The following is a 13,414-nucleotide window of genomic DNA, read 5'->3' on the forward strand; positions in this document are numbered from 1 at the left end:
GATTTGTATGACCAAGTCATACATAAAGAAACACAACCACAAAGGTCTTGGTACGTACAAAAAGCGGCGGACACTTGGGCATTCATGAAAGAGTTTGTAGCCACCCACAATAAATTTCAGCTAAAGCAGAGCCAACCAACTAAACATGCTTTTAGGCTAGAATGACCCATGCACAAAAGACACCACGTTGTTTATCTTCTAAATTGTATATATTGCTTGCTACTACCCAAACTAACCATAGTATTGCATAAATACTTGACAATAAATTCCTTTTGTAAAACAGACATCAAATTCATTATTCGTACTCTTTAGGATTGTATATCCTGAGCTTCTATGTTCCACGGGATATGATGGTTGATGCAGAGTCACCATCAGACTTCAGATACATACTGCATAATGATATCTAGTACACCCTCACGGGATTATCTAATAGATAAGCCTTACAACAATACCATGCAGAAGTTCAGTAATTACAAAAGTATATATATGTATATAAAACAATATATAATAACAGTAGTGATAGTAATTGTAATACATAAAGTTTTAAAAGGAACGTCAATGTAGTGAAGTGAAACCTACTTGTGAGAAACCAGCCCAGTTGTCACAACTGATGTTGTCGACATGACATTCTTTTCAGCTACTTCAACATCATCAAAAACCTTTCCTGCTCACTCAGATAACAAGCAACCTTTATAAGAGGACTTAAACATAGCATTCATCTAAATGGGACTTAAACATAGAACACCACCAATTCAACCAAATGGAATAAGAACAATATGAGAAACATATAACTTAAAAGACTTCCACCAAAGTGAGGTTTCAATGAGGACATGCATCAAAACAGTTCAAAAAACGTGGGGTAACATTGTAAGAGCACCCACAAAAGTATGTCAAGTACAAAAACATAAAATAGCAAGAGTATAGAGAACATCATAAGTCCTCCATAAACCCCATAAGAAGATCTTAATCTAAGTTCCCAATGTCAGCATCCTCGTAAATCCCAAGCGTTGAAATGAATTAAGAATTAAGGGTATACAAAGTTTAAAGCAAGACAACGGTAGAATAAAACGTTGGACAATATTAAAAGCGAAAGTTCAATTAAATTCTTACCCGAGCGCCAAACGACAGTAGAAGAGACGAAGGAATGTTATCCGTTGGGCGCCGAACAATTATGAAAGATAAAATAAATAAATAATAGATGTAATTGCACTGCAACAAAACAATGTTGTACAGATAGTAAGCCATGAGGTGACTAAAGTAACTTAATACATAAGAAGGAAAAAAGAATTAATAATAAAGTGAGTGCAAATAGATCGACTTGTTGAATAAGTAAATGTAAACAACCATGAAAATAAAATAAAACTAATAATAAGGAAAAGAAACTACGTGATGCACCGACCGACAAAATGCTTAAAGCAAGACTTCAGGGTATACGACATTTGTAGTAAGCTTCTTCTCGTTTGGAGGTAGAAGAATACTTATGCGGGTCGCGAAGTGCACTGGATAATGCCACATATAACCTCGCCATGGCTGAAAACTTCACCAAGATCGATTCCCACAAACTTCACGGATTGTCCTTGTGATTTATTTATAGTCATGGAATAAGCCAAACGGATAGGAAATTGTCTTCTTGTCATATTGAAAGGAAAATCTGAAGAGGATGGTGACAAAGAGATCCTTGGAATAAATACACGGTAACAAAACAATGTTGTACAGATAGTAAGCCATGAGGTGACTAAAGTAACTTAATACATAAGAAGGAAAAAAGAATTAATAATAAAGTGAGTGCAAATAGATCGACTTGTTGAATAAGTAAATGTAAACAACCATGAAAATAAAATAAAACTAATAATAAGGAAAAGAAACTATGTATGCACTGACCTGACAAATGCTTAAAGCAAGACTTCAGGGTATACGACATTTGTAGTAAGCTTCTCAGCGTTTGGAGGTAGAAGAATACTTATGCGGGCTGCGGAAGTGCACCTGGATAATGCCACATATAACTGGCCATGGCTGAAAACTTCAGTTCGAAGATCGATTCCCACAAACTTCACGGATTGTCCTTGTGATTTATTTATAGTCATGGAATAAGCCAAACGGATAGGAAATTGTCTTCTTGTCATATTGAAAGGAAAATCTGAAGAGGATGGTGACAAAGAGATCCTTGGAATAAATACACGGTTACCTGATTTTTCACCTGTAAGAATTCTGGCCCAGATAACGTGTGGTTGACATTGCAAGACCATCAAGCGAGTCCCGTTGCATAACCCATCTCTGGGGGCAATATTGCGCAGCAACATTATTGGACAACCCTTTTTTAGATTGAGTCGAAATGGTGGCGGCACCGTGGGATCAAGTGAGTTTAGGTACTCATTTGGATCTTGATTAATATTTCTAGGATTATTTGCATCCGCCTCATCCAACTTGTCGGCACCCGAAAAAGTCCTAGTTTCTCCCGAACATACGTAAAGCTGCTGCATTAATGGCATTGACATCATCATTCCTCGCAGAAAGAATTGTCCGTTCAGTTAAATAGTCAGGGGTGACAGTGGAAGTTTCATCCAAATTAGGATATGTAGCAGAAATCAAGTCCTGAATATGTGTGCAATGATGGATCGTTGAGGGTAGCTCAATAACTGCTCCAGGATCGTTTCCAACCTGATGACATAAAATGTGAAATAGAATATTATGAGAATTCTAATAGAGGAATATTATAAATTAGGACAGGAATGTTGGTACCTTTGTTAAGAACTCTGCAAATAGTAAATTCTCATAAGTGTCACGCTCTAATCGCATGTTCTGTACCAGGGTGAGAACATTGACGTGATTCCAAAGAAAAGAGCATCGCAAGGAAGCACGGACAATTTGCTCTCGGGACCCTCTGGGTATAACTGGTAGGCATTGGCGGAAGTCACCACCAAGAACAACAGTGATTCCCCCGAATGGGTTGTCATTGTTTCGAATATCACGAAGTGTGCGATCAACAGCTTCCAAACAGAACTTGTTTTGCATCGGGACCTCATCCCATATGATTAGGTTAGCTTGTCTGAATAAATCAGCTTGTGGTGAACGCTTACTGAACCCACATACAGAGTTATCCATAATATCTAATGGGATGCAAAAGGTTGAGTGAGCAACCGACCACCGCCAATAGTAAAGAAGCTATTCCGGATGAAGCCACCATAATAGCAATGTGTCCTTGAGTACGACACGTAGCAGCAATGGTGTTGTAAACAAAAGTTTTTCCTGTGCCGGCTGCCCCATTCAAGAAAAATAGTCGTCCGCTGTTATGAGCTACTGAATCTGTCACTTCACTATATGCAAAGTGTTGCTCAGCATTTAAGTGGATGGCATTGGCATGTGCCTCTTCATTGTGTGGGTCAAATTGAAATTGCCTTTGCTCCCATATAAGTCTGTTCCCAACAACCAAGCTCCAATTTCTAATTGGGAGCGGCATTGTAGGAAAATGAGCAAGAGTTTTACCACCTAACTTCGTAGAGAATATCATTTAAGAAGAAATAACCCATAATCTTGTACCTGGGCATCTGTTGGATGAGGAATGAAGAACATGGTTTGAAGCTTGTATGGGAGGTCATCACAAATGCTTTCGCAAAATTCATTCCATAAGGCTTCAGGTTGCACCGGATTGCACTCCGCGAGAATAGTACGAAAAGTCGAAGTTGATACCCGTTGCATGATTGCGACCTCTTGTAAACATTGCACCCATTCATTTGTCGTCTTCAAGAAGTCCACGATAATACATGCTTCTTTGAAAGTATGAAGCGGAGGACCATTTCCAATTCTCTTTAGATCATCAAAGGATCATGGACCTTTTACAACAGCTTAGAAGTAACCGCAAATAAAACCGCCACCGAGTTAGGACTTGCAAAGTACATTCGCCAATAGCGGTGCTTGAGTCCTTTTGTCCATCTATGCCACCTTTTACTCCAAACATAATGTTCTGGAAATTCTTGATATGTAAGCCCTCGTGCATCGGGATCCGAAGCACACCGCTCGAAAAATGCGCTTAGAGTTGACTTTTGTTCTTTGAGCCCTTAAGAGAATAACATCCGTTGATTCATTAGGATTGTAAACTACTCGGTGCATTCCGGGAGATGAAGTGCTAATCTCACAACAGCCGGCTTCTCTTGGTGAAGAAAACCCGACAACCTCCAAACCGCTTCAAAAATCCGATATATCGTGCATCTAAATATTGTTGTATCTCATCCAAGTCATTGAACACCACTGTTGTCCTATCATGTCCTTTGAATATGTACTTGTGAATGTATTTGACACAACGTATCCCGGCACAAACTTCGACATTAATATGGCAATCGAACATCTTAGAAAGATAAGGATTGTATGGAACAACATCCCTATTATCAACTTCATGCCCTCTAACATTATATTTCTTGCCAGTGTCACGACGACGGTAGATAGGATATCCAGTCTTATCCATGGTCGTAACATTTTCGAAAGCACGGGGATACTGACTTTTGCAACGCCTATTTACCATACATGGACAACTTGGATTTTTTAAGCCACATGGCCCATGAACCATACATTTGATAACGTGCGAAACAATTCAGTTCAATATCCGGATCGGAAATTCAAAGAAAACAATGTGGTCAACCCGAAAGCGGGCACCTAATTTTGTCTTGATGTCGAAGATATATAAGAGCGTGCATATGTGGTAGACCACGCTTCTGAAATTCAATTGTGTAAACATGTGCAACAAAGAATACCAAGCACACCCTTGTCTCGATCTCTCTCATTAAAGCTCTTCGCTTTAGTTCAAACACACGGGCTACCACTTCCGTCGATCGAGAGCTTTCTTTTTCTTCGCAAGGCCTTCATAACTTCCTCCCAATGTGGGTTCGCAGTCATGGTGAGGAATATATCCGGATGGTTGTTGAACCGAAGTTATAGCCATTGAGTCTGGAAAATCTCAAACATATGCCTTGATCTGCCGACGATGATGCCGTAGAACTACGCCTTCCAACTTCATCCGGATTTAAGATTTCTACCGACATCGGTGAGATTTTGATATAATTCAAAGACGGCACATCTTGCCTAAATCTGTAGTACCGTAATCTGTTCTGTTCAGTGGCAGCCCATGCATCAACTAAGAATTCCTGAAATAGTTTTTTCCCTCGCAGAATAGAAGAATATTCGTTGGGGCGCTGAAACAGCAGGTAAGAATAGAAGTCCATCTGTGTGAGGCGGTCAGCAGTGGTGGTTGAAGTTGAGGGGTCCGAACGCATACTCGATCTGGTGACCACCCAAGCTCTCCACGAGGAAACATTAACACATAGTGCAAAGGTAAGTATCTTTGGATGACATTCACTGATATGAACAAATTCATTTCCCCCTTTAAGATAAATCACAATGTCTCGCATACTGTCCCGCTCACTGCCATCTCCGGGTAAAATAACAGCAATTTCATCAGCTGATGGCAAGTTGTAGCGGCGTCTGTCAGTGGCCGCACTGTAATGTAAATAAGCATGGATGTTGAGATTTTCATCATTCTCAACAGAAGCTGATCTAAGAACCTCATATGCATGGAGGAAAGTGTCAGAGAAACGGTTATATTGGAGCATAGTTTCGTGCAGGATCCTAAGAACATCTACATCCAGATTAGGATTTCGAAGCTGCCGAATATCCAATGCTGCACTTGGATCATAAATATAGAGTTGAGAGTATGTTGCCTGTCTGCCTGGATCGGGAATAAGAGCTCCTGTTCGGTGCCGTAGTTCTCCATGTATAGTGAAAGGTCGTGGACCTCGACCAACAAAGACATGTTCATCAGCACCTAGACTTGTAAATGCAAACGCCTGATTGTATTGTCTTCTGTACTTTCGAAAAGACTTTGACTTGCGATCATCTCCCTCGTACAAAGTTTTAAGGGCAGCAGGCAATGTCTGCAATGGAGGCATTTTTATTTTTCCTTGCAAACAGCAAGTCCCAAACCGAGGATTTGCTAGTGACGATCTACTCAACCGTTCGTCTTTCCAATGAAGTGCATGGCAGAAAGGACACTGAACATTCATTTCCCCTAAGGAGTGACGTCCTTGTTCAATTGGACGGTTAAGAACATTAGAAGGAAGTACATCATCTTCATTATCTGTCATGTCATCATTTCCATCATATTGTTGTTGTCTACATAATAGCGATTGTGTCAGCAAAGTAGACGAAAATGCAAATAATGACAAATTTTTCGATAAGAACATGCGTATACCCTGCATTTTGGTGATGCAATGTTGAAGCACCATTTGATGTTGTTGGATGTGGTATCCCATGAAGTAATGATGAGGTTGAAGACTTCGGGGGCATAATGTTGTAGAGAATACATGTAAGAGTTGATCAGAAAAGTAAAGATCATACAGGTAACAAATAATTGCCTATTTAAATACCTTGCATTTTGATGACCCATTGCAGAATCAGTCTGAGCACGCGATGGGAGGACATCTGTAAATAGCCTTACAGGATTAAGATGTCCCACGACTCGTTGAAGAGATTCAGAGGAAGTAAGTAACTCGAATCCAGGAATAGGTGTAATAGGGCTATGGTGAGTTGGGCGTCTCACAGCTTGAGGAGGAGTACATAGATTTGTAGGAAAGATATTTTGTGAGGACCCGGGCAGCCGCTGGAAATCGGGTAAGACTGGTGCGGTAGATTGTGCGAACAAACAGTGCGAGTTATTGTTTTGTTTAAGGTGTTTTTCTCATTCCCTTCTAACACGTTGTGCCATCATTCTTTTTGTTAATATCTATAGCAAAGGAAACAATATAAAAATCTATATAATAATAGCTATAAATGTGTTGGAGTAGTGACAACAATTTGAAATTTCAAAAATAAAATCAATTAAAAAAAGAAGAAAAAGTAAGAGCTCTATAGTAACACGATAGACGATATATATAATATAGTTTGGTGGAGAAATAATCGTTTGGATGGTAGAATAAAACACATCGACAATATTAATAATAGGGGAAGTTCAATTCGAAGCTGACCTGAGCACTAGACGACGGTTGAAGAGAGGGAGGAATGTCATCCGTTGGGCGCTGAACAATAAACAAATAAATAATAGTCTTAATTGCAATGCATCAAAGCAATGATGTATAGATAGTAAGTCATGAGGTGACTGAAGTAAGACCTGGAAGGCACGAGGTGGCTGAAGACTCAACCTATCTTGAGGTGGAATGTAAATACGTCTTTTTTGGTTTGAAAGTGCCTCAGACGGGTGCATTGGGCGCTTGCCCTTATCCACATTTGGTCTGGTGGGTTGCTTAATAAAGATAAAGCAGAAAAGATTAAGTCAATACTAAGCAATATAGAAGAAGGAATAAAATTTAATAATTAGGAGCAACGGGCATCGCACAAGTATGAAGGGTAGTAAAATTCATAACAAAATAATGGAAAAGTGTGAGAAGTTGAAGTAGTACCCGAAAGGCAGGTGGTGGTTGAAGGGTCAACCTATCTTGGGCTGGATCAGAATTATGGTTTTCATGGTTTGAAGGATCCTCGCGTGGATTCAGGGGGCGCTTTGCCCCCGTCCGCCCATTTGGGGAGGCTGTGAAGAAGAAGGCATGAACGTAAAAAACGCATGAATATGTCTAGCTTACATCACATAGTACACAATCAAAGAATCATTCTTACAAGTACTTGGATGTAAGAGTGAAGTCCCAGTATACTCGTGGAACTACGGAAGCGAGTTCCAAAGAACTACCTAGAAGCACATGACAATGGCACGAAATTCAGTCAATGAGAAGAAAATTAGAAAAGTTTCTCGACATCCATAGAGCATAATGAGTTGGTGACAATTAAAGCGTTTGAACTAACTTGTATCTTTTTTCCAAGATAATCTCCCTTTGCTTTCTTTGTCAATTCTGATCGCTCCATATGAAGAATTTAAATTCAAATTAAAATAAGAATAAAAACTTATTTTACAAAATGAACAATACCAGCTTGCATTTTGCACATTTTGCAGAGAGAGAAACTTTTTACAATACTTTTACAGAAACCCACCACAATAATGAAACAAAAGACAAAAAAACCGAAATTATTGAGAAAGTACCTTAATATTATCGTGCATAGATGTGATGACCTGAAATATCATAAAGCACAAGATAGCAATTATTAGATAAAGACTAACTCAAGGCACAACAATCATTTTAAATTCAAGAAAAAAAAAAAGTAGGAATCGAAAAACATGATACCTCGGTGAATAAATGATGGAGAGTTATTTGGTTGGCTCTGTCAAAAAGTTGAAAATGCTTTAAGAAAGTCCTAGAAAAACATGGACCCACTTCACAAAATGAAACTATAGATAATATGAATGCATGGGACTGGGGACAACCAATATTAAAACCCATAGTCCATAGCTGACATGAAAACTGCAGACTAATGACATGGATACATTTCTACAACCAACTTGTAATAAGTACAAGATTACATTGCATGTTGTTAACCAAATTTATTCTTCTTATAAAAGCTCGGGAAAATAGTGATTTGGCCATCAAGCTCAGCTAGCTCCACACTGATAGCGGACAGTATTGCCACAGTGCCCAACAAAACTTCAACCCATTAGTACATGTACATTACTAACAAACAGTCTATATACTTTCAAATGAGAAGAGTAGCTTTAATAGAAATGTGTATTGAAGTTTAGAGTCCATATGAAAATAGAAATACAATAAGGAAAATAAATGCACCTGAGAAATGAGAAACCGCCGAGACTAAATAGAAATAAGCAGCTCATAAACGAAGAAAGTCGATAATAATGACCGATCTACGTTAGTTATTTGTTGTTGGATCTACAACTTTATAAAAAAAAAAAAAAACTTTATAAAACAAACAGAGATTATTTGTTGTTGGATCTACAACTCTATAAAGTTTTTTTTAAAACACGAGATTATTTAAGGTTGTTTTAAAACGAGAGAGTGAGGGAGTGGTAGCAACTAAAAAGAGAGCGAGAAGAGAGAGAGACGATTGAGAGAGTTAGATTAGATTAAATCCAACGCTTGGTCGGATGTTGCTGTGTAAAAAAGCGACGGGGCTTCTCACTTAGATTGTCCACGCCATAAGCGAGAAAAAGAAGTTTTGTAGTCAGATGGGATGGGGGCCCTACAATGCTCAATGCTCTTTGTTAATATAGATTAGACCCGGCCCGGTCCGTCAGTTTGACCCGGTGAACTGGTGATCCGGTCACCAAACTGGGTTGGGTCACATAATAAATCGTTTAAGCACTTGATCAAGGCCAAATCCGGTTAACTCGTATGGTTTTTTTATAAACCGTTTTAACCCAAACGGTTTAGTTCGAGCCGCCGGTCCATAACTCGTCTGGTTGATCTCTACCATTACACCATAACAACTTTTCTTGCTAGTTATTAACTATATAAGAAATATAAATAACATCTAATAGTAAACTAGTTAAAAAACATCAGTTTTCTAGTTTTACCCCTCCAGAACTTAGGCCAATTAGTTTTACCCCCCTCTCCCCCCCCCGTTATTTCATCTAGAGGTTTACCTCCTCCTAAGATCACACCACATCCAAGTCAACTGTTATCTTTTTGGTCAATATATGTAAAAAGACTTCATTATCCTTTGCCCTTTTAATAGTTTTCTAGTTTTACCTCCCCCAGAACTTAGGCCAATTAGTTTTTATCCCCCCAGTTCTTTCATATAGAGGTTTACCCCCAGAACTTAGGCCAATTAGCTTTACCCCCCTAGTTCTTTCATTTAAAGGTTTACCCCCCCCCCCCCCCCCCAAGACCACAACACATCCAAGTCAATTAAGTTTGACTGTAATGTTTTTTGTCAAGACAAATGAAAATACTCTAATGTCATTTTCTAGATATAATTACATAAATACCCTGTGACTTTGGCAAATACAAAATTCAAATTCAAATCATCTATGACACATGTCATGATCTTGTGAACTCAATCCAACAGTCATACACCACTCTAAGGGTGTGGATGTCATTTGATAAGGATTGGTATATAACAAAATATATAAAATATAAAATTTATTTATTTATTTTTTATTGTATAAAATATTATATAAAATCATAAACTAAGAATATAAAATTGTAATAACAAAATAATAATAATAAATGATAAACTAGTTTTTATAGTGGTAAAATGAATTATTCAAAGCAAATAAAATTTTAATTTTTAGATCCGATATTTTATCCGATATCCGATTTGGATATCCGAAATCGGATTCGGATAATTTTTTTAATATTCGTCTGATTCGGATACCGGTATAAATTTTCGGATTTGGATTCGGACACAGCCATATCCGAATCCGAACCTATCGGTTTGCACCCCTAGATGGTAGTGATGATGTATAGCCGTCGGATATAGTTCACAAGATCGTGACATGTGTTATAGATGATTTGAATTCCAATTTTGTATTTGCCAAAGTCACAGAATATTTATATAATTATACCTAGAAAAGAGCATTAGAGTCTTTTCATTTGTCTTGACCAAAAATATTATGGTCAGACTCAGTTGATTTGGATGTGTTGTGGTCTTGGGGGGGTAAACCTCTAAATGAAAAAACTAAGGGGGTAAAACTAATTGGCCTAAGTTCTGGGGGGTAAACCTCTAGATGAAAGAACTAGGGGGATAAAGCTAATTGGCCTAAGTTCCTGTAAAAGCTAGAAAACTATTAAAAAGGGCAATGAAGTCTTTTTACATGCATTGACAAAAAAGATAACAGTTGATTTGGATGTGGTGTGATCTTGGGGTAAACCTCTAGATGAAAGAAAGACTCGAACCTTAGTTTATTGGAAAATGAAATGGCGCTAAGACCACCTGGGCCACTAATGAAGTTGTGAAAATGTATGTACTAAGTGAATTATAAAATATTTTCAACTTAAGTATTGACCCACTAGTTGAACCAGTGACCCACTGGTCAAACCGGTGACCCAGTGACCCAGTTCCATTGTCAGTGTCCGGGCTGGGTCTGATGACTATGGTCTTATAAGATATATGTGCAGTTTAAAATGTTAATTTGAAAGAGTACTGAATTATTATTGATTTGGTCAATAATAGCTACTTTGTGGGCTGAGTTTTTATCATTCGGTTGGTTAGAGTTATTTTGGGCCTAATTTGAAACAGTATCGTGGGCACGAGCTATATAATAGTCATAAAAAATATTGACTAGTTCGGGAGGGCACGACTACAAGTCTACAACTGCTGATTTAGCCATAGTTCGGGATTTTGGAATTGCCCCAACTCAAACGGCTCCAAAAACTGAAATTCCAGCTATAATTTCCAAATATTCCGAACAAAATTCAGAATTTGCCTTTGTTGATCTTACATTATTATATTTCAAATTATTCAAAAACCGAAATATTCAACAGAAATTTGAGATTCCGTTCGGAAGCATGAAATTACAAAGTCATTTTATATAGGCCGGAATAATAACGTAGCGAAAATAAAAAACAAAAATACACCCCAAAACCACCATAAAAAAAAAAAAAAAAAAAAAAAAAAAAAAAAAACTCTCTCTCTCTAATCTCCACAAAATTAGAAAAAAAAACTAAAAATACAATTTAGTCTCTTTTCTCTCTTAGCAGAGATTAACATACAATTCCTCATACGACTCCATTATTTTTCTCGTGTCATTATACTATTTTACAATTCATGTTAGTTCTTATTTGAAATGAATGAATTTAGAGTTCTAAAATGTTGGGTTACGAGAGATGATGAAATTATAACTTAGAGCTTATGAGAAATACATTTCATTGTGGGTTAAGATTTGATCATGACTAAATTTTATATATGAAAATGCTAGTTTTGCACTTAATACTTGTTCCGCTTCCGAGTCATGATTGATGCGATTATACGTGGGTCGTATTTCGCTGTTGCGTACAAGCAAAACAAGTAATTGCTTTCGTGTACATACAAGTCATGCAATTCTTTTTCGGTAAAGTCAATGCTTGGCTCTTTCTGGAACTCCACAGTGATGTGTCTTGACTCTTCGCTTCTAACGGCGGCGGATAGATAAGCCAGTGAATCAGCATGACGTATGTCATTTCGGGGTCTTTGAGTGATAGAGATGCTATCAAATTGTCGAGCAAGGCTATGTATCAAACCAAGATAAGCCGCCATACGGTCATCTCTTGCTTCAAAAGACCCGCCAAACTGATTGGCTACAAGGCGAGAATCCGTGTATAACTGGAGCTTTCGCGCCCCCAGTTTCAAAGCTGTTCTCAAGGCACAAACGGCAGCCTCATACTCGGCTTCGTTATTTGAAGCGGCGAAGCCAAGTCGCACAGATTTCTCAATCTTCTCTCCGTCGGGTTTAACAAAAACGCATCCAATTCCAGACCCAGATTTATTATGGGAGCCATCTGAATAAACAATCCATAAGTCAATTGGATTAGGAATTGCGTTTGCAAGTTGGTCTTAGTCGCCCCCGGTTATTGGTGGCAGAATGTCTTCCATAGATTCTTCTTGGCGCAAGAAATCGTCAATAGGAGAATCATCAATCGGAAAATCAGCTATCAAAGAAGCTAGAGCATGTCCTTTTCAGCAGCAATCGACTTTCAAAGACAATGCTATATGCACTAAGATAACTTTCCCATTCGGCTAATCCGCTTGATTCCCGTGCATTCTGAAAGATCTTGCGTAAAGGGATACTCAAGATAAACTCGACCAACCTCCCCGAAGTATGGTTTTAAACGACGAAATGCATGAACCAATGCAAGTGCCATTTTTCCATCTTTGAATAACGAGACTCAAATCCGGTTAACGTCTTCGATAAAAAGACGGGTCTACCATCATCGACGAAAAAACAAAGACTAACAAATTGAGTTGTAGCTGCTAGGTACATGCCAATTGGTTGACCCGTTGAAGGACTTGTCAATATAGGAGGATCAATTCAAGTATTTCTTCACCGCATTTGCAATGCCATCTCACAATCAATGTTCCAAGTTGCACCCCTTTAAAGTCCGGAAGAAGGGATGACAACGATCGGAATATTTAGAAATAAATCTATGAAGAGCGGCAAGCCGACCAGTAAGCCGTTGAATTTCCTTCTTATTTTTTGGTGATGGCATATCAATAACGGCACGGATCTGATCAGGATTAGCCTCAATACCTCTACGAGTCATGAGGTATCCCGAAAATTTTCGGAAGAGGCCAAAAGAACATTTGGCGGGATTGAGTCTCATGTTATACTTGTTAAGCCTATCAAAAACAAGTTGAAGATCGGAAAGATAATCACCAGTAAGCTTCGATTTAACGACTATATCATCAATATAAGCCTCCATTATTATCCCCAACAGATCGGAAAAAATTGTATTGACAAGCTTTTGGTAGGTTGCACCGCATTTTTCGCACCAAAAGCATAATAACGAGTAGCAGAAAAATGCCTTGGTCGGTAATGAAAGCGGTGAACTCT

General features: G+C 38.3%; 2 protein-coding genes across 2 annotated transcripts; both read right to left on the reverse strand.

The window, feature by feature from the left end:
• Positions 1-2,445: 2,445 nt before the first annotated feature.
• On the reverse strand, positions 2,446-3,102 carry LOC147518676 (uncharacterized). Its single transcript, XM_086593977.1, has 2 exons — positions 2,740-3,102; positions 2,446-2,658 (listed from the first exon to the last, which is right to left on the reverse strand). Exons 1-2 carry the CDS (start codon positions 3,100-3,102, stop codon positions 2,446-2,448), a joined length of 576 nt encoding a protein of 191 aa, XP_086450103.1.
• Positions 3,103-4,883: 1,781 nt separating this feature from the next.
• Positions 4,884-6,245, reverse strand: LOC147518677 (uncharacterized). The gene has a single exon (XM_086593978.1). It carries the CDS (start codon positions 6,243-6,245, stop codon positions 4,884-4,886), a length of 1,362 nt encoding a protein of 453 aa, XP_086450104.1.
• Positions 6,246-13,414: the final 7,169 nt, after the last annotated feature.

Source organism: Coptis chinensis, chromosome 2, assembly GCF_015680905.1.
Source record: "Coptis chinensis isolate HL-2020 chromosome 2, ASM1568090v1, whole genome shotgun sequence".
NCBI classification, from domain to species: Eukaryota; Viridiplantae; Streptophyta; class Magnoliopsida; order Ranunculales; family Ranunculaceae; genus Coptis; species Coptis chinensis.